Source organism: Halyomorpha halys, unplaced genomic scaffold, assembly GCF_000696795.3.
Source record: "Halyomorpha halys isolate HHAL.00 unplaced genomic scaffold, Hhal_1.1 Scaffold2886.1, whole genome shotgun sequence".
Lineage (NCBI taxonomy): Eukaryota > Metazoa > Arthropoda > Insecta > Hemiptera > Pentatomidae > Halyomorpha > Halyomorpha halys.
This window is the reverse complement of record NW_027112570.1, coordinates 69,960-92,859: the sequence shown is the minus strand read 5'-3', so window position 1 is coordinate 92,859 and position 22,900 is coordinate 69,960. Positions and strand designations below refer to the sequence as shown.

Genomic DNA, 22,900 nt, shown 5'->3' with positions numbered 1-22,900 from the left:
TAATTTGTATCAACTTTACTTAAAGTTTAAATTTTTACATAATCTAAATGACCATCTGATATTGATACTAAGGAACCAAACTTTTTTTTTTGTCATATTTTCTAAGATATACCAATTTTTTTTTTTCATTCACCAATTCTGGGAATAACAAAATGACATTAGTATTATTCCTGAGATCTTCTAGACTGGAGTAAAAATTGGACTCCAAGTCACAGTAGGTTCAGGCCAACTCTGCCTTATTTCCTCCTCCAAAGGATTGTATGGTTGGTGAATTTTTTTTTTAAATTTGGAATCTTCCTTTGTTAGTATATCACCCAGTTGTGTTCTACAGTGCCCAGGAATTTATTGTAGTATTGTGCATAACAACTCCATTGTGAGGAATGGTTTTCACATTCAAAAGAATTGATGCTTCATTAGTCAAAAATATAATTCCTGATTTCCTCAGTCCTCCTCAAATTTCTCTTACTAGAATTCATGTGACCTCCAGTAATAAGCCTTACTCAACTCAGTAGTTCATAGCAATCACTTATTCCAGAGTGTGACCATTTGAGGAGTCTTTATGAATATCCTCATAGATCTTCCATCATCCCATCCACTCCAGCTATTGGGAGAAAAAAATGGATTAGAATCCATTAGAAATTAGAGCTTGAGCACTTGTGTGTATGAACTCTACCTATCCAAAAATATCAGAACTAGAATCTACACGGATGATTCAGCCGAAAATGCAATTATGATTGGAGACAGAGGTATTGGTATAGAATCAGACGATTCTTAACTTCTTGTAACTGAAAACTACATTACTGTTGTATTTAGAGTAATGTTTGAACTCACTTAAGGGTTTTATATTTGAACCAATGATTTAGCCATTAATTTTCATTTTTATAATTAATTTAAATTACTAGTAATGTAAATAAGTTAAGAGTGATACATTTATTTGCATTCTACTGGTGAAGTACTTAATTTATGGCCTGTGTATTTAGTTGACTTTAGCCTTCCTAATCGATTACTTATTTACTGTAAGTATTTAATAAAATTCTTATGTATTTGCAGTGGGGGTCTCAGCAATTATCTATACTTCTGTGCACTCCCAGAGGGAACCGAAACTATTTCAGGTGAACCAGACCGATTACTACTTCGACTTTATGGCAATATGAACCATGAAAGAGCAATGGAGACGTTAGTAACAGAAAGTGTAATTTTTACACTGTTATCTGAAAGTCAACGAGGACCGAGATTATATGGAGTCTTTCCAGGAGGTCGGTTGGAAGAATATATCGAGGTTAGATAACTGAGCATTTTTATGCAATGTAATATTAAATATTTTGCCCTTAATTGTATTTTCTGGCATTTTATCATACTTAACTGAAAATTCATTATTTAACTTAAGTCAGCAACAATTCATGATAATAATGGTTCTTAAAACTTTTTGTTTAATTTATTTATTTTATTCATAACTATAAATATTATTTTACAACAAGTGAATGAGATGTATAAAAAAAATCGTATTTAATTTAATTTTATATTTGTTTTATCATTACTTTATATTTGTTTTCATGTATTATTGAGAGTGAGAGAACTTTATCCTTTTAACAGTAATTATAGTTTACCATGACTTAATTATTTAAAGTGATAAGTTTATTCTTCAATTATTTTATTTACTATTTTAGTTTGGAAAGTATCATTGAAGTTTAATTCATTTAGATGAAAATAATGACATTTTTTAATTATTATTATTTTCAGGCTCGACCTTTATGTACGCAGGAACTCGCAGATGCGACATTAAGTTCTTTAATAGCTGATAAAATGGCACAAATTCATCTAATGGATGTGCCAATCAACAAACAACCAAAACGGCTGTGGCAAACTATGGAAAGGTCCTCTCTTTTTTTTATTAGCTTAATTATTTATTCTTAGACATGCAAATACTATTATCCAAGCAGAATTAATGATATTATAATTTAGACTCTCTGTTTTGTATTTTTTACCTTAGTTATTTTTGAGACTCTATCCTATTAATATTATAGCTACCCTATATTACTTTACTCCTTTTGCATAAATAATTTTTGATAACAGGTTCTGTGTTTAGTGTATTGCAAGTTGAAGATCATATCCTCAAAATCTATTGGTCCAAATGAGGAGGCTTTTGGCTTAAATGATCTAAACAAAAAAAAAATTCCTATTACTTCAATTATGTCAGAAAATGTTGTGATAATATTTTTTTTACTACTATAATTTTAAATAATTATTTTATTATAGATGGATCAGGCAGATAAACAATATTAATGCTTCAAATAATGTAGATGAAAGTGTAAGAGACATGATGAATACATTAGAACAAATCAATTTATATGAAGAGTACGTTTGGTTGAAGTAAGTATCAAACCAGCAGTATTGATTAATTTATCTTATTACTTAAATGATTTTAATTGTTGGTAATTTTATTTTCATTTATTTAAAGTACATTTTTAGCAACTTCTGAAATCATTTACGACTAATAGTTTTTACAAACATAAATTTACTAAGATTATATGTGTTTTTGTAAAGGATATTACATATGCCATCTACAGAATCATTATCTTTTTTTTATGTTTCAATTTTTATTATTTTTAAAATTGAATCATATCTTGCTGGATTGCAGTCTTGTAGTCACATTTATTTGTTTATTTCTCACTTTACATGAAAAGTGCCTCATTTTGTTCAGACATTTTTGTTGTTTACCAAATAGTTCAAGAAATCAGGAGTATAGAATCATCATAAAATTATAAAAATAACAAACCTAAAATTTATGACTAAAAAGACATGCGTATGTGCGTCTTATTACTTGTTTATTTGGAGCTGTAGAGGGTTTCATGCAGAAGTTAAGGGAGATTAGTATGATGAATTACTTAGTTGTACCTTCTAGGGTGGAGATTCTGAATGTATTAGTCAAACAGAAAATTTTAAGTGGAGTTTGGCTTCATAATCTCTCTTTTCCCATTTTTTATTGGTAAATTTCTCTGGAACACTTTAAAAGTTCACTCATCCCATGTTTGACTTTATTAAAATGTTCAGTATTTGAATTCTAAAGTTCCAACTTAGTGTTAATATTAATACATATTAATTTTGGAATATACATCACTAAGTATTCTCCAGCCATTAAGACTGATAGTTGAGAAAAGGTTTTAACATGAACCTTGCATTCCCTACCAGCAACAACATGATCCTCACCTCAAAAGCCTTAGAACCAGGCATTATTCTAGCTTATTCTTTTTGCAAATAAGATCTTTCCAGTTGGGGTGGATAGTTGCTGGAATATACTGTATCATCCTACAAGTGATGCTGATATTTTCTTGTAATAATAATAGCTTTATTGGCAGCAGTATTGACAAAAGCCTCTCCCATAGGGAGGAATTTACAGTAGTTGGCTATAGCAGGATAGAAGAAAGAAAGAAAAACACAGATAAATATACAAAAACATAAATAACAAAACAGAGTCCTCAGAACCATACACCGAAAGGAAAACACAAAACTAAATATTCTTTATAACTTTTTTCCACCTGGATTTGTCCCCCTGCAACCAGCCACCAGTTTCGCCTACACACTGTGTTAGTTCATCCTTCCACCTGCGATATGGTCGCCCCCTTTTCCTGCTGTACTCTCTTGCGATCCACTCCGTGCCAGCCTTGGTCCATCTATCGTCCTTCATTCTGGCTAAATGCCCAGCCCAGCTCCATTTCAGTTAGTGAGTCTCAACCCTTTGACTTTTAATGTTTACTTTTTAAAGAATCTCTTCATTTTTTATTCATTCTTATTTCCTAATTAGCATTAAACTCTTTAGAAGCTGCATTTGCATGATAATAATATTCAGCCTCAGACCAAGTTTTTTTGTTAGTGCCCAGGTTTGAGCCCCATAGAGAACCGTGGAATATAAACATGTGGTCAAAACTCTGATTTTAAGATCCTGTGATAGGTTGCTTTTAAAGATCTTTCAGAGAAACTAATATCTGCACCACCTGAGCTTTATTCTTCTTTCTATTTCCATATTCATGTTTCCTTTTAATGTTAATTGTTTGCCCTAAGTAAATGTATTCCTCTACATATTCTATCTCACTATTGTTTAAATAAATTGGTATTTCTATTGAATTTGTCATGATTTTTGTTTTTGATGTATTTATATAAATTTGTTGCTACAGTTAAATAAATTGTTTAATCTTTCCTTATTTTATTTCAATTCTGGTTTGGCCAATTTTCTTCAAAATTTATATACTTATACCATACACTAATGCTCTTAATTGTTCGAAAAATCAAAACAGTTACTCCACTTAAACCACTTATAAACACACTTTAGCACAGAGCCAATCTTAATGCCACGGCAGCTACAGCCAAACTCCATTTTCTTGTATATTATACTTTTATCTGATATTTTCATAGCTGATTCAGTATCTACCTATCGTTTGATACTTGATATTGTTTGATTCTTAGGCCATTATTGTAAGGAACCAACCCTTTTTGTTTTCTCAAATCATTTCAATCTCTGCTGGTGATTTCAAGTTGCATACTATTTTTTTTATCTTTTTTACCAGCCACATAAATTTTTATTTTTATTTCATAGTTGATAGCTTTTCTTTGTTTCTTAACGATTTCTTCAGATTATTCCATACTTTTTTTCTTTTCATTGAGATTAGTACTGTAAAAAAAGGTTACATACAGTAACTGCATATCAGAAGAAACAGACTGAAACAGTGTGTTACAATCTTTATTGTACTCTTATGCGGTGCATGTCATCATTCACCACTCATTGACACTTGAGCTGAGAAAGGGCATAAAACACAGGTTGGAACTCAATTGGTCGTTGGTGTAAGTGGTCACTAAGCAGCAAGGTCATTAAGTGAGGACTGTGTATATAACTCCTCTGTGTGTGACAATTTCTGAGTTCTTTTCACCAAATAATTAACAGCAATATTGTGTACCATTCATAGTTTCCTGAATTATTCCTGTTGCAGTTACTGTGGCAGTATGGGTGACAGCAGCGGTTCAATGGGAGTTATTATTCCAACCATCGTCTTGTTTTGACCCAAGATATTTGAATCTATTGAAATTACAAGTTGACCTAATTTTATTTCTAATTTAATCTAAAAATTACATCCTACACTTTCCATTGTGAATGGAATATCTCATGTACCAGTCTCTTCAAATATGTTTTACATATTATAATTAGGGAGTGGAAAGTAAAGCAGTATTGATTTGATAACAGGTTTCCAATCTGAAATAATAACTGTTTGTTAATAGTTTGGAAGGATATTAAAAATAGCAACATAGTCTCTATCAATTACAGAATTATTCGTTGAAGATATTGCTTTTCAATGAAAATGATTGGACTGTTAACTAATAATTAAATTTTGCGGATAATATTTATAACGGTATGCTAGAATTATATAATATTATATTATTACCAGATTCTAACTTTAAATGAAAGTAAAAGTTATTTATGTAAAACAAACTATAATGAAAATCAAAAGTAAATTGACCATGACTGAACATTTTACCATGTCCATTGTTGAACTGTTATGCCTCATAAGTCCAAAAACTCAACAGTATAATTTTTATATTACTAAAAAAAATATCAATGTATCATTCGTTGAGTCATCTTATATCAACCATCATATTTTAGAATACCAATAAAAAAGTTTCTGACAGTGAAAATTCTTTTGACGATGGTTAGATTTTTTGTCTTGGCAACTTATGAGGTATCAGGGTGATGTTATATTTTACTAATATAAATGACTTAATTGAAATATACTTAAATCTATCTCTTGATTACAAGGGGACAAATAAACTGAAGTGTGAGTTAGTCCAAATGACCAAAAGACCATGAGTTAGACTCTCATCCAATATATATGTGCTTTGTTTAAAGAAAATAAATTTTTTTAATTTATTTGGTCCTTTAGTTGTTAATGAATAATTCGTTTTTTCAGAGATTACTTAACAAATGTGAAATCTCCAGTAGTTTTTTGTCATAATGATCTTCAGGAAGGAAATATTCTTCTGAGAAATAACAAAAATATTACTGATAATAGGAAAAAATCAATGACTGGAAAACCTGACTTTGAACCTGATTATGAAAATCTAACAAGTGAAAGCCTTGTTGTAATAGATTTTGAATATTGTTCTTATAATTACCGTGGTTTTGATTTTGCAAATCACTTTTGCGAATGGGTATATGACTATAGTAATGAAGAACCGCCATATTTTTGGGAAATGCAGTGTAACCAACCAAACATTAAACAGAAGGTAAATATAAATTTACTAAACATATTTGATGTGTTATTACTATTGTTAAATGCACTTTTTAGAGCATTAGAAAAAATATTATAAATATTTACATTTCATTAGCCATTACTTTACAGGGAAAATCTTGTTGTATGAATCAAACTGTACAGAGCACAAGGCACTTTAGTTTTTTGTATCAAATTGTTTTAGTACTATCAGTGCCAGGTTCTAAATACTCTGCATGTTTGGCCCTTTTAAGCCATGAGAATACTTAGTAAACAAAAATGCTATTTTTCCTAATTAATTTGATTATTAGAAAAAAATGCTAAAAGTAACTAAAAATATAAAAAGTTAAAGCTAAAGTTTAAAAGTTATAAATCTACGAATACAGTTCAAGAAATAAAGTGGAGCAGAAAGACAGATTGTTTATAGGGGCTGGACATGATTGGTTTAAAAACATTTAGAGTGACTTGAGCTAAAAAAAAAAATGTTTGTATACCTGATAAACGCATTTATTTATATTTTTTTTAATATCTTAAAATAAAATATTAACAGGAAAATAAGACTATTTGATTACAATCTCTTTATAAAGTTTATAAATTGTAATGTTAAATTTATTTTGTATGACAAAGACATTGTGATAGATTGTTGATATAAGTGTTACTGTTGTATATCTATCAACAATAGCTAAAAGTTATTAAAATGAATTACCTACCTTTGTCATGGAACAATAATACATCTAACTTTTTTAATCTTCAAATGTGTATCTGTCCTTTCACAGGTCTAAACTACTCAAAACAAAGATAAACAGCTCACAAAGAAAGAACACATACAATGTACCATATACAAATAGTGATAGTTTATACAACAATTTTAGCTGAACATGGCCACTCTAAGTGAAGATGTCTTTCAAACAGTACCTTCCTTTTAGTACTTAGCCTGAAAAGGAATCTTTTGTGAAAGAAATTATATATAGAAAAATTAGCTATTATTCTTTAAATTGTACTTTACACATGTTCACCTCAACAGTATGTGTTCTGAAAATTGTCAATAAAAATGAGGGTAACATTTATAGAAATATATGATATATATATTTATTTATTTTTTAATCATAAGTAAGAACTAAAAATGTGGTTCACTAATACTTCTTGCAATTCTAAATTGGATGATAAGCTATTCATGTTATTTAAGTATGGTAGCACCTTACTTTCAGTACAAAAGTGGTTTTAAGACTTAGCTTAATAAATTATTTGATTATTCAATATGTGGGCAATGGAAAACTCTTGAAATTTACGTCACAGACATTAATGATCTAGGATGCCATTTTCTCAGTCCTCATTTCCTCCTTTCAGTTTTGTCTCATGAATTTAATTGTTTTCACAGGAACATTTTGTACAAAATTATTTGCAATCACTGAAGAAATATCCTGAATATAAGCCTCATCCAGAAGATAATTTAGAATCCATAATGAATGAAATAGAAGCTTTCACATTGGCAGTTCATTTTTTTTGGCTTTTGTGGAGTGTTACTAATTCAACTGACTCAGGAATCTGTTTTGATTATTGGGTAAGAATTTTCATCTAACTTTTATAAAATAATAATTAATATATTAATTCAATAATTTGTCATTAATTCCTTTTTGGCCTGTGAGGGTTGACTTTTATATCATAGAGGACAAACGGAATGAATCTCAACTTATTTACTCTTGCTGGAATTGGTGGCTTGTTGTTCTACAGTTGGAGTAGATACAGATATAAAATCTATTAAGAACTAATCCAATAAATTATTTATTTTTAGAATAAATTAAAAATATGATATTTACAGGGGTTCGGTGAAGTGAGACTACAAGCCTACTACAGGCACAAAAAGAAGGTATTAGCAGATATTGAAAATAACAAATCATCATAAGAAAATTTTATGAACTTAATCTCCTCAGAGTACCTTTTGTTAAATTATGAAGAGCAGTATTAATATTTTTATCATATAAAAATCCATTTTTCTATTTAAACTTTTTAGAACATAAAATTTTATTTTATTTTTATAATGTAGTCATTTCGCACTGTTTAATTAACATTATTTTAACTATTAACTATAAGGCCTAGAGTTGTACATATAAAACTTGGTCAAGCCTTTTTACATAAGAGGAGGTGTAATAATGAACAGTAACGCATAACATTATGGTTGTAATTGTCGTTGGCCTTTGAGTAAAAATGGACTGAGCTTATATTAAAAAATATTAATTAAAAATTGGAATATCTTGATGTTTTTAATTAGCTGAGCAAGCAAAGGCACTTAAATACTGAATTAAACTATGTATTGAATCAAATTAAGTTATTTGAACCAAGTTTAGTTTTTAGTTTTACTAAGCATTCCACCTTTATATTTACATCACTAAATGCTTATAAACTGATCTTATATTTAAAAATATATATATAGTTATTGTGGAATGATGTATTGCTGAGGTAGAAAAAACAAACAAACAGAAACCAAGAGTATTATTGAAGAGATTTCTTTATTCCTATTTTTTGATTTCACAAAAGCTAACCTGAATTTATTGTACTTATTGTAACTAATTATTGTAAAACATTCCAAAATACATTTTCTAACACACCTAAGGAGTTTATTATATGTGCTATACAGCACCAACTCAAGTTTATGATATTAAATATTTCTTTTAACCCTGTATAGTTCATGAATGCAATGTATATACCTCATTGGTCTACATAAATGTGTTGATTTTTCATAATTTTGACAAAACTTAAATAAATTTGCTTACATAAAAACAATTCAACTTACATAAAAAAAGCTTTTATTTCGAGTTTTAAAGAGTGAAAAAAGGAACCATATATGATATTTAAAAGTATTGTATTTATCTGACTAGCCTTAATTTAATCCATAGTATTAATTTATGTTGAACCTCTCCTTTTTTTTCAAATACTGCAAACAGTTTGACATGATGTAAATATTAAACATATTTTCCAAATTTAACATTTATACATATTTTGTCAATCTACTCCATTTTTCCTGAAAGCTAATATCAAAACATTCTGCCTTGGTTTTACCTTCAATATTAATGACGCATGACTCAGGGTCCTTCTTAAGGATTCCATCCTGTTTTACTATGACATCATTCCAATAACTCTGTTCAAAATCTATATCTGGAAAATATGATGAATTAACAAACTAAATAGAAAAAAATGTGAATCTCACAAAAGAATTGATTGCACATGTGAGTTAATGTAAAAGGCGTTTTCTATTTATATTTTTATTTCAAGTATTTTATGTATTGATAAGCAATTAAATTAATTACTATGTTACCATTTTACCTTCAGTTAGTCAATTATGAAAATTGTATTTCCGATATGATGGATGTAAGTAACAATGTTTGTACTTACTATCAATATTTAAAAAACAATTACTTCACCTCTGGTTTCTTAATTTAATTAATTTATTTTAAATTCCTCATACTCATTAAATTGCTATCATAAGTATATAGTTTTTGCATTATGAATAAAAAAGATTTAAATAATTGTTCATACAAATCAAAATCTTTAAAAGACTGCAAAACTGTTTATGTATATATGTAGATGGATGTTTAAAGTAATTATTATGATGTTAAATTGTATTAATTTTTGTTAACCAATAGATATGGTCACATGATTTATAAGTTGTTTTTTTTTTCATTTTTAAATTGGAACCTAAGTCCATAAAAACTGAACTATGACATTTTAGATTAAAATATTTTTATAGATGTTATTATTGATATAATTATAAAATGTTCATATAGTTCTTTAATTTTTATTCTCGTCAATTAAACTTCTAAAATGGTATAAAATAAAATTTATTAAAAATTTAAAAAAAACTTATTTTGAAATCAAATTATTAATATCATTCTATTTATTTATTAACTATAACTATAGATAACAATATTTTTATAGAACAGAGATTGCACAAATTGCAAATGATGTTTTAACCTTACGATAAATATTTGTTAAAATATTTTTTTATTTGATTTTATTAATTTGTTAGGGTATAATGTACACTTTTAGGATCATGTTTTTGTTAGGTAACATAAATGTTTTATGCATTTTAGGTAGTCATAAATATCAAAATGGATTTGTACATTGATATTTAAAATTGTTGGAATTAACGTTTATAGTTATATGTTTTATTTAAATGTATCCTTATAAATATATTTTAATGAATACAATACCTTGATTTAACAATAAAAACAGAATTGCTGGTTACTAGAGGTGTGTTGGTCAGGAGTGAACGTATCCAAAAGATCTTATCTTTGGAGTGAACTTGTCCAAACTGAACATGTTGTTTAAGTATACACTGAGTCAGTCAGTATAGTCTCTCTACTCCCTCAGACCTTCTTGCTCCTTCCAAAACGGTCAACGACTCTCTCAATTACATGAAGAGTGTAAGAAGAAGATTAGAAAAGAACAGCCATTTCCTAAGTCGATTATCGACTGGAAAATTTTTAAATTGTAATAGGAAATTATGAGATTGAGCATTGCCCTCCCACCTCTTCCATTTCATCTCATGTCAAAAAATCTATTTACCCTCATGTTCCTTGGTAGTTAATGCAACTAATATAATTCATAAATGGACTGCTGTTTTATAATCGCTGGAATATCTATCAACTCCTCTGTTATTACATAGGTAGTTCTATACAATGTTTGTTGTAAAAATGAATAAATAACTACATGAAAAAAAAGTATAAATAAAAACAATAACCCTAATAAACACACAGAGAGTATCCGAAGTGAAACTCAAATCATAAAGTCCCTTGGAGAAAGCCAATTAATAGATCCTAATACTTGTATATTCACTAAGTAAGTGAACGTAATAAACATGTTCAAAAGACCTTATTTGTGATTGGAGTGACCGTTTTGGGATTTGAATACAGTTAGTGACCTTGCCTTCCACACCTCTACTGGAAATGAAGTGAAAGGTGTAAGGGTTGTTTATTTCAACATTTCTTTATTATTATTACTTATTTAGATATCTTATAAATGTTACTATTAATTTTTGACTACTATTTGGAATAGGTATTTGTCCATCAGATAATTAACTAACTTTATTCATTTTATAAATTCTTAAAATTTATTTTTAGTTTATATCTCTGTCAAAATTCTATGTTCTCTGCAATTTTATTGAGAATGCAGGGTGAATAGTGGCATTATCTCCTCAAAATAAATCTGCTCAAGAAAGTTAAACTTTTATGTAAATATATCAATCATTTTGTAGATTCAAACAATTCTTCAGTATAACTGCGTATTGTAGTTAAATGTATGTATCACTTATAATATTTGTTCACTGCTGTAAAATCAATTAATGAATATGTAGGTTAATTAGCTAATTTTAAATTATTCCAAAAGTAGCTATATACTACAAAACCTCACGACTCTTTAAAATAAATAAGTATATTATTATAATTTTCATATCAAGGTATTGCTACTTAATTACATAATCATATGTAAAAAAAAAAAAAATAGAAATATTGTCAACTTAGACCAATGTTTTTCTTCTATTCATTCCTCTAATTTCATAAGTACTTTACTCTATCAAGGGATTATTTTTGTGCTCACTTATTATTCATCTAACTAAAGTTTTCTAAGGGAAAGATGTTAAAAGAAAAACATATATGTGTTATGATGGCTGTGACTTACTTAATGCTGAAAGTAATTGTAATTTTTTTACTGTAGAAGATTGTTTCTTCTTCCAAATTGTTGTTTTATTCAAACTATCATCTTAGTAGCAGATATTCAAATTATTATATAAAGGTATATTTATAAATCACATATTCTTTAGTTTTCTAAAGAATCATTTGAATTCTAATGTTAGTAAATAGATACTGATATGTTCTGTAATACATTGTTTTATATAAGCACATTTCTTTATATTGTAATTTTCACCAAATTAATTACTTTTTTTGCTATGTAAATTATAAAATAAATAATTATCTAAAATTTGCAAAGATTAATTTTTCTTTTAACCGTGTCTTTTTAATCATTCTTATTTTTTTTTTTAGAAAAGCATGTTTCCATCATTTGTGGTGATCTCAATCCTATACCATTATTTTTACATGAAACATTAGTTTTAATCCTAATAATGCTATCTATATAGTATCCATGGCAATCTAGTTCCCTATAGGTAGTCCGAGAGGCTTGCCAGAAGGCCATGAGAAGGTATGGCGGCTCAAGCAAAACTAGTTTGTCTGGTAGCTGGTGATTGATTGAACACATTTACTTTGTAAATAAACAAACAAAAAATTTAAACAATTAAAAGTTATTTCTTAGGTCTTATCCTTGACTATGATTACCATCTCTTGTAATATTGATGGGTAGATACTCAAGAATGCAAGCTTATTCGGCTAACATTGGTGGAACTCGATGACTCCTAATATTATAGCATATGACGGTCATAATAGCCAAATAGTTTATGTTAATAGATGGAATATAGGAGACGTGAAGAAACCCACACCCGCCAATGAGGCCAAATAGCGTTCTGTTCGGGACCTGTAACATCGTTCATAGAGGACTGAAGGTCTGATGACATTTGGCTTCTTCGGAATATTCAAAGGTACTTTATTGGCCCACCTGCTCCAGCAAATATCAAGTCTATTTGTAATGGCACTTGTTCTGCCTATAAATGAGATTTTTAAAGTGATTTTCACTAAATGTAAAGTGCTGAGTTCATTCATTGACCACAGCTATTTAATTAAAATACCTTAAAAAGTTAAAATACTTATTTTTATGATATGATGAAAAATAATTGTAGGTATCCAATTATTTTACAATTTGTTAATTAAAAAAAAATCAATCATACAATTTTTATTCTTAAAAAAATCAATACATCATTATAGAGTGATCTCGTCTCAACCACTGTTTTGTTGGATACCTGCAATAAAATTTTGTGACTGAAAATTCTTTCAAAAATTATCTAGATATAGCATTAGTTTTTAAAATTGCATAGAGTATTTTTCAGACTTACGAGATATCACAGCTTAAGCAACGAACTGTTAATTAGGTGACAGGTTTGAGATGAGAAGTACAATGAATTAGGATTTAATAGCATTGAAGTACTTCCTTCCAGCTCAGAATTCCATTTTTTTAAAATATCAAATAGGCTAATTACAGTTGCCTTTCATACACATTTTCTAGATAAATAAATTTTATGTTGACTTCTGAGAACATAAATATGCACTGTGATAATATTCATTAATATTATGATATTCAGAAAATGAAACTGTTGTCTGATGTCTGAAGGTCTTTTTATGAAAAAATATAATACAATTGTCACACAAATTTATTTGTTAACATTAAACAAAATACATATTTCTCTTGAAGTTAGTCACAAACAACATTTTTTTAAATACATAGTTCAAAAAATATAGGGAGTGATAATTTTGTAAAACAATACAATATTTATAATGTTATACTGTAAAAATTTTTAAAATTAATATTTTGTCAAAATGTTGAAATTTTGCATAGTTTAATCACTCTAAATACCTCTTGACTCATTGAGTTATGCATCAAAAGTCTATAAAATGTGATGATGTAAGTATAGAATGGAAAATTTAAGTTATCAATCTTTTATTATTCAAACTTCATAAATTTTAGAATCTTGAACATGGCTAAATCAAACTATGAGCACATATTGCCTTCATTTTATGTTGTATTCCAAACAGAACATGCTAACAAATGCTAAACAATCAGTATATTATTAATTTTTCACTAAAGATCCAATGTAGGTTTTAATACATCTAATCACAAAAAGTCCAAACAACTTCCTCGATTTAGTCAACATAATAGAATAAACTTGCATATTCAGAATAATTTATCAGTCCAGCTGATAAAGGTGATTCAGATTACAATAATAAAGCCATAGGAGTGAAAATTTATAATAATAATGCATTAGTGAAAAAGGATTCCAACATGTCTTTCAATAAAGAAGATCAACAGTGAAACCAGTGCACCAAAAGCAAACAAGTCAAAGATAATAGATACATCTGCAAGAGAGATTGGTATAAATTCTTTTCTGCTTGCATCAACAATGGGCCACCATTTCTTTATTAATAATGATACAACTCCATTTTCCATTAATCTTGCCGACCTAAAACAAATGAGTGTGAATATGAAAACTTAACTACAGTAAAAACGTCAATTTCATTTTATATAATGTTAACGAAATATATTTATAGTTTATATATTACGTTTGTAGAGGTTGGAGTAAATTTGTTGGTGATTAATCTACTGGATCTTCTTACCCATTATTACCACGCCATTTTGTTCTACATAAGCTCTTCAGAACTCATTGGATACAATTCTCCAATCACCCAGTAGAGGAGAATCAGTTTCATGCTTTCTAATGGAAGAACACTAGTGTTTCTAATCAACTTCTGAGAAGTGTTTCCATTCTTTTATTTCTTCACCTCCTCAGCACCCTTGTGAAAACTCTTCATAGATCTGCAAGTGTTCCCTAGACATGGTAGGTATATGAAAGGAAATGCCTGACTGTATAATTGAATGCTTTCAAACAGTCAGCCCTAGGTTGCCTATATCCCTCCATGAAACCGTTCTCGAGGTCTCTGGCGATCATTAACACTTCTTGATAGATATGACGATCTAATCTATCAGTTACTGCCATGAGGCGCCTGATGGTGCAATCGACTCTTCCCCGAAAGAATTTACTACTAACTCTATGTCTTGGCTAATCATAAGAAATGGGTTGTGTGTAATATGGCATCTTTGAGAATCAAATAAAGGAAATAGAAGACGGCGCCCCTTAAGTAACACCGCCGAAGTGGGGGGAGAACATTCACTAGTTCATCTTGCCTTACGTAAGAGTAGATTTCAATTACTTGCTTTGGGGACATAAAATAGAGCATAATACGTTTTTATATAAATATTATATAAGTAAAAAAAAAATTAAACTCTAAACTGAAAATTACCAATCTTCTTGCTTTATGAAATTATTAAAGCACACATTTCTAAATGATATTATTAATACACCATGTTTGTTTTTTAGGGTGCGCAAATATAATTTATTGACTTACTCTTGACGAAAAACTTGTGTTATTGATAAGTTTCTGCGAACCATAAAATGAGTCGGTCTCACTATCCGCAGATCAGATTCGAAAACACAACATTTAAACTCTTCCCAATATGGCCAAACTCTCTCACGTTCTATAAATGAAAACCATTTCAATTTTGATGTCACTGTTAATGCATCTCTTACTGAAGGAAGTTTCGCCATTTTCACTCTTCTCAGTTTATCAAAAGTTGTCGCTAAATCGGAATAACGCTAAAACAAATTCAGAAGCAGAGTTTAATACTACTTGACATTTTGTAATAGCTGTAACATTGTGTAACTTATTGACTTCTTGAACAAATAAGTCATACATAATATATACACAGTAAGCGTTTGGAAATTAGGTAAAATTATTAGAAAGCGAAGTATCCTCGCTTCCTCACACTTCTTTTTAATTAAATTAAAACGCTTGTTAAATAGACTAAATAAATTAATTGATTCCATGTAGTATGGTTATACAGAACTAGGTACCATCATGACATGAGCTGAAGTGTATTCTACAATGATAGACCTTCTAATATAAGAATGATCCACTACTTCTTCGATTGTTGTCGATTCTAAATCTTGATTATTTACTGATAAAGAAGCCATTGAAGCAGAGCTGACATAGAAAAAAACCAAAACACTGATTGAAAACGAAATTATTACTATCCTCACTGAGGAAGTTGTTGGGGGTTCTTCACCGGGGCCTGAAAATGTAATGATTTTAATTATATTAAATTTCCAAGGAAAAATCATAATTATAGGTATTAATGAGCATATATTTAAGTGTATGACTAAATTAAGATTCGTTTAGGTCTAAATAGAAAAATAATAAAAATATAGTATTTGATTTGGAAATATTGTATTCTAACAACAGTAAAATAAAAAATGTGATCAGTATCAAGATGGACCAACACATTTTTTTCATAAAAAATTTTGAGTGTCATGTCCCCACTTCATTGTGGGGAAAATGATCTTGAGGAACATATGCTTTTATGGTCGTTTAAAATCTATGGAGGAGTAAAGGTTCTCCACTCAAGAGTAGAGGTGATTTTTTTTTGTTTTGTTTTTTTTATAAATATTAAAAGTATCTTCAAGGAAACCCATTAACATTCTTATTATCGTAATTTTCCTGAAAACAATGTCTGTTCCACTGTACTGAAGTTCCTCAGATAGGTTCGGATATTCTTTCATAACCCTTAAAAGATGACGTATAAGTTTCCAGGATGTCTTACGGTGCCCCTACACCTTTGCTAAAGAACGGCAAATTAGCACTTACGCAAGCGTGTGGATCGTTTATTAGGTGTCAGCTTTTGGACAAAAATCGAGGGGCCCTTGTGCTGCATTCACTTTTTTGTTTTTGAGTTTTAGAACATATTTCCTTATAATCCGCTCCTACCTCACTGATAGAACCTTTAAAGTAAATCATAACCTAGTCTACTCATCTCTCTTTTCTCAGTCCGGCGGTGCCTCGAGGTAGTATCTTAGGTCCCATTCTTTATACGGTTTATACAGCTGACATCCCAACCCACCCTAACACAGTGCTAACAACATACGCTGATGACACATGTATACTTTCTGTAAACAACGACCCAACTAATGCATCACAAACACTACAGGCACACATAACATCTATTGAAGAATGGTGTAAAAACTGGAGAATCAAAATAAATCCTGACAAATCCCACCAGATCACCTTTACTCTCCGTCGTAAACCTCTGCCCTCCTGTCCTACAGTATCCTTTCTAAATACTCCACTAACGCCTGTTGAACAGATTCGATACTTAGGACTCCATCTTGACAAGAGACTTACTTGGAATCCACACACAAGACTGAAACGACAAGAAACTGCTCGTAGATTCCGATTGCTACACACTTACTTGACAAACGCTCTAAACTTCCCATTCACTATAAAAAATTAGTATACACTGCGATAATCAGACCAATTTGGACATATGGAATTGAGCTCTGGGGCTCCACCAAACCATCAAATTCTTCCCGCATCCAATCGTTACAATCCAAAATCCTACGTAAAATCCTTGATGCTCCTTATTACGTCACAAATAAACTCATTCATAAAGACCTTAACATCCCATTCGTTGCAGATTTGGCCCAAAACAGATATGGGTCTTTTTATTCCAAACTCCTTAACCATCCTAACCCATTAATTCTTAATCTTTCATCCTTAACAATCCCTGATAATCCTCCAAGGCGTCTGAAAAGAAGATGGTCACGGGACCTTCTAGTTTAAATTAATGTTTGAAGTACCACCAATGGGCGGTTCCTTCCCAAGATTTTCAAGTGTATATGAAACATACTACATATTTACCTATTGTATTATTTTGTACAGTTGTAAATTACAATAAATAAATAATTAAAAAAAAAAAAGAGTTTTAGAACTATCAACAGATTTGTGCTCTCCGTGTTTTAATTCATTAAAGAATTTCTCCAACCTTTGGATTCAATAATTAACTTTTGTCTAAGGTTGTATATTTTAAAATTCTAATGATTCGGTGTAGATACATAGTTTCAAATCTTGTTAATTATTTATTTAACGAAGTACAAATATATATTTATGAAGACATTATATGTCTACATAATAAAATTAAAAAGTTTGCGATACAGATTTTAGAACAAAAATTGAATTTATATATGAACTTCAGTCATCTACTACCTCCATTTCTCATATTTATGTTTCCTTTCGTTTCAGCTAGCTTTATTTTGTTCCTTTATATTTATTCATTTATTCCTTTATACAATGAAAATAGAGTAAATCGAATGTAATAGCCAAACAAATTCAAAACAAGCGTATGGATACTGACGATTGTCGCTTTCTTTATTTACCTAGCATTTATACAAGTCTTGAATATTTTTAAGAGATATTCACAACTAAAGATTTTCATTTTTATCAATTATTTAGACTATAATAAATAGATTAATACGTGTTGCAACTACTTCATTAATGAAATGTTGACTTTAACACTCATATTAAATGTTGTTCAAGTGACTAGCTTGAGTACTAAGACAAGCTTGGCATCTGTCACATCAGGAGTGGCCTAACAGCATGGGCATGTGTTATAGTCAGTAGAGTAATAATTTAGGAGCTAAAAACAAAATTAGGGAGCGGAATGACAAAGTGGGTTAAGTCATTGGACTACGACCGAGCTCTGGTAGGTACAAAGTTTACTTTCAATTCCGTTAATTAAGGATCCAGACAGGATTCGGCATTCCTATTGGGCTCATCCTAGCACCAATATCACTTACACCCTTTTGAGTTGATTTATCCCGAAATAGTACTTTGTTATGTATTGAAAGTTTGTTTTACTGTTAAAATTAAAAATATAAAAATAGTTTAAAAAAAAAATAAAACATTTTTAACTACGCCGTTTAAAATAACTTTTTAGAAGTCTAAGAAATAGTATTTTGGTTGCAGGATGTTTGTAAAATTTATTAAATTTTACTGATTTTCATAACCCATCAACGCTTTATCTTACGGTTGTTTTAAGAATTTGAGAATTAATACCAGTAAACGGTATAGTTGAATATTGATCTTTAATTTTAAATTACTTGTTCAGGGAAAATAGTTTACATAAACAGATTTCATCCTCATATAAACTTATTTACAAAAAAGAACCGTTACTAAAGGTAAAATAACTCTGTTCCAAACCACTTGATCATTAAATGACTCAAAGCAGAAAGATAAAATTGTCTAAACGTGCTTTTCTTGTGGTGAATGTTTTTTTTTTAAAAATATCATAAACTCATAATTACCTTGGTTGAATGAGATAGCAAGGAAATAAAGGAAAGAATCCGCCAGATTATTGCCAGCAATATACATTAGAAATGCTGAGAGTACACCAATAAATGTTAATACTGCGAAACATGAAGAGTTTATAGTTTTGATAAACTGGTAAAAATTAATTCGTTTCTTATGCTCGTACGTACACAACCTAAAATTGAACACATTAGTAAGTACTTGATAAACTGAATAGGAAAATACTACAAGAACAATTATTAAAAAATTGGAAGAAGTTAGTTGACCGTATGAAGTGGATTACAGGAAAATAGGGTAGCGGTCAATAAAGGTACCAAAATAGTAGAAAAAACTATTTATTATTAAACAACGTTTAGCCCCACTTTGCAGGACTTTGAACATTTATTTAAAATGGACAAATACAGAAATTATTGAACATATGCAGCCAGCAAAGTTGGTATAAGTTGGATATGCCCAATTTTTCGATAACCTTTACCTAAACAATGGACGAGAAAAACAAAATAAATAAAGTACATATGATCAGTTGAACTGGCTACTGTTTCATTATTGCACACCATAAACTAAATTTAAAGCCACTCTTACTATATTTCAAATTGGAGACATGTTTAAGGCCCAATATCAAATCCATAATAAAATAAAAAACGGTCAATGTGCAATAAACAAACGAGTTCGGCGCAACTGGATTCTGGGAGGTATGATGCAATTATATATGATGATTATATATGATGCAATAATATATAAATATAAATAAACTGATACATACCGAAGATGGACTCCTGTATGAACTCCTGTATAATTGGAATAAATGTCGACGGGATCAGCACTTGCATACAACGCCACATCCATTTCAGATCTTTCCATTTCAACCCTAAGCCCATTGTTGGCGAAATTCCAAAAATCGCCACCTTCCATCGTCGGAAAATATTTGATTTCAAAACTGGAAAAGTGATCAGATTTCAATACTTTTTCTGCATTTAAACTTATAAATGTTATGGGAATTATGGGAGCAAGGACAGTATAACATTCTAAAATCTTCATTCTGGAATCTGCCCACATTGGCACAGGTGAGCAAGAAATAATATGACTATGAATTTACAATAGGATGCTTTCAGCCGTAAACTCGGGGCTAAAAATTCCAAAATTAGCCACTGACAAGCATAATGCCACTGCTGAAGACATGACAACGGTGCATAGATAAAGAACGTGGCCAAATGTTCTTACAATTCCTATATCGGCCATTTTGATTTCAAATTAATTAATTAGAGCTTCATAAGTGTGATACATCATATATGAAAATGGACCTTTTTAAAATGAATTTATTATTTATACCATAGGAAAACCTACTACATTAAGAACACAATTAGTAAACTACTCCCGCTAATCAATTTTTAGTGTGTACACTAAGTATTCAAGTTACCATCAACATATTGTATTTTAATATTCCGATTACCGTAAAATGATTAGTGGTGAACCCTAAGCTTACCTCAAATCCAATCTTTCTGTAATACAATTCCATAAGTCAATTAAATAACCATCAGCATATTTCGAACCATTTAGGTATGATTTCACGATGACGAAAGGTGGATCCTAAAAAAATAAAAAGATATTGCATGTATTGCCCGAATAATGTTTAAAATTAAGTATAATTGAAATCAGCTAAGTAATTACCTGTATTTAAAAGTTTATGTTTTATTATTTCGATTTTTTAATAAATTCAACTTATTGTTTTAGTATAAAATCAAAGGAAGGAGCTGTGGTCAAAAAATACCTTTGCACAAGATGAAGCGAAAAAATAGGATAGAATATGATAAAAAAATTCAGCTAAAGTAACTCGTGGAATCTGATTAAATCATCATTGATCCAACTAGATACCAACCCCTAGTTACATTCTCAGAAAATTTTATCGAAGTTGAAAAACAGTTCGATCGATATTGCCTGAACACAAAGTTGACAACAAATTTATTAATGTGTAAACGCAAAACACGAGTGCAAATTTTCAATTTTGAGGACATAACATCATGTTATGTCATTTACTGCATAAATTTAAAGCTTCCCTCCCTACCTTTGATATTAAAGTAAAACTGATAAAACTATTTTGTAATGAGACAAAGGAATTTGATGAAATTATTCCAAACGATACCAATAATTAAAACACAATTTCTTTATCTCCCAACATTTTTAATTTTTCTCCAAGTTTCGGCCCTCAGACATTTATCAGAGAGACACCTAAATATCCATATTATTTACTCATAATTCACTCAGCACAAAACACTATATATCTACTAACATACCTAATCAATTTGTCCAAGTTATTAAAAATTTGTTCTTCTAATGGCACCAATCAAAAATAATCAACCTACATTTTTAAAGATACAGGGCAACGTTCCAATTAATAAATTAGAAAATCAATAAATTTATTGTCATGATAATGGTTCAAATTAGAATAGTCTATTTAGTTCTTCAGGTTTGTAAACTAATAAAAAAATATCTCACAATATCATAAAGTAAAAAATCAATTTCTTTATGCTTTTACATGGCGAAGTAGTACTGTCAGCTGTTTGGATTTAAACGCCGGAGCTATCTCGTCCTTTGGGAAGAGTGTTCCCCGAAATTCCTCTTTCCAAGACCAGCTAGCAAGCGTAATTGTTTCCTTCTCTTCAGAAAATGAGTGTAGTCTTGATAATGTAACTTTTTCATCATTGTATCTCCCTATGATAGTCAAGTTCTTTGGATCTATCTGCTCAAAAGTATTAGACATGTTCATTGTCAGCAGAATTAACTTGGAATGAGTGATGTCAAGCTTTTCGTACTGAAACGGAAAAAGAAACATATCTTACTTCATTATTTTTTTTATTAATCATATGTCGTCAGCGAAAGTGTGAAATTACGTACATAACTGCCAAATCCCAAGCTAACGATTAATTTTTGTGCGTAAAATTTACGCAAAAATTAAAATAACTCAAAGTCAAACCATTTAGAACTTACGTGGTTTCGCAATTTCATCGACGATATATATACTATTCATAAATTATAGTTAAGAAGTACACATTAAATTATTCGGTTGTAAGAAATTCGATATTGAGCATATTAATTACAATCCATGGATACTTTTTACCATAAAATGTCCTCTACAGTTAACAAATTTAGATCTTCAAAATAGACCATACATACTTGACAAAAGTATCTGAGTGTGAAAGATAGAATGTGAAAATTTATAACTAAGGTGAACACAAGATGTACATAAACTCACAATCATGACTTCTTCATCAACGTTTAAAGAATCACAAAGTATTATTTGAAGGTCTTTATGGAACTCAGTTAATCATCCAATTCTACTTATCTTTAATAAAATCTTTAGAAAAGATGTTTCTTTCAAAATCGAAGCCATCATCCAGTCATTAGAAACATAATCTAGAAAATAAAATAATACAATGATTCTGTTTTATTATATTGATAGGTTTGTTTTAGATAATTTATACGTAACATATCTCTAATCACAACTATTATTTTTGATTGTCTAAATTAAATTTCTCAATGGTTTGAAAACATTATTATGAACCGTGCCAGAACACCGAGGTTCCCCACATTGGCGGGCCCTAATTGTACCCCATCCCCTTTCCATATACCACCCTGTCATTTTCACAATACTTATCCCAAATCGTAGATTTTTTTAAACTCTGTTTCCACCTTGTGTAAATTCTGAGAATAAACTTGCATATCGAAAATAGTTAGTAAATATTTTTTCCCAAAAAAACCGTGCCCGTGTAGGCGACATATTTCCGTGACAACGTA

The 22,900-nt window shown here is 29.7% G+C and overlaps 2 protein-coding genes across 7 annotated transcripts in view; one reads left to right on the top strand and one right to left on the bottom strand.

Annotated features, from left to right (window-relative positions):
- LOC106691744 (choline/ethanolamine kinase) overlaps positions 1–11,839 on the top strand; it is a 40,664-nt gene extending 28,825 nt beyond the window's left edge. For all 4 annotated transcript variants that reach the window (XM_014437604.3, XM_014437607.3, XM_067050370.1 and 1 more), the window contains exons 3-8: positions 1,051–1,279; positions 1,741–1,874; positions 2,257–2,370; positions 5,955–6,270; positions 7,633–7,815; positions 8,074–11,839. In XM_014437604.3, the coding sequence (XP_014293090.1) occupies positions 1,051–1,279; positions 1,741–1,874; positions 2,257–2,370; positions 5,955–6,270; positions 7,633–7,815; positions 8,074–8,157 (1,060 nt within the window). In that variant the 3' untranslated portion in view covers positions 8,158–11,839. The remainder of the gene's footprint in view (positions 1–1,050; positions 1,280–1,740; positions 1,875–2,256; positions 2,371–5,954; positions 6,271–7,632; positions 7,816–8,073) is intronic.
- A 1,726-nt stretch (positions 11,840–13,565) lies between these two features.
- LOC106691745 (glutamate receptor ionotropic, delta-2) lies at positions 13,566–22,900 on the bottom strand (the record flags this gene model as incomplete). Of its 3 annotated transcripts, none has more annotated exon segments than XM_014437609.3 (8): positions 13,566–14,373; positions 15,317–15,564; positions 15,823–16,040; positions 19,105–19,283; positions 19,872–20,045; positions 20,592–20,695; positions 21,642–21,917; positions 22,359–22,900. In XM_014437609.3, coding segments are annotated over 8 exon segments (1,404 nt in total). In that variant the 3' UTR covers positions 13,566–14,174.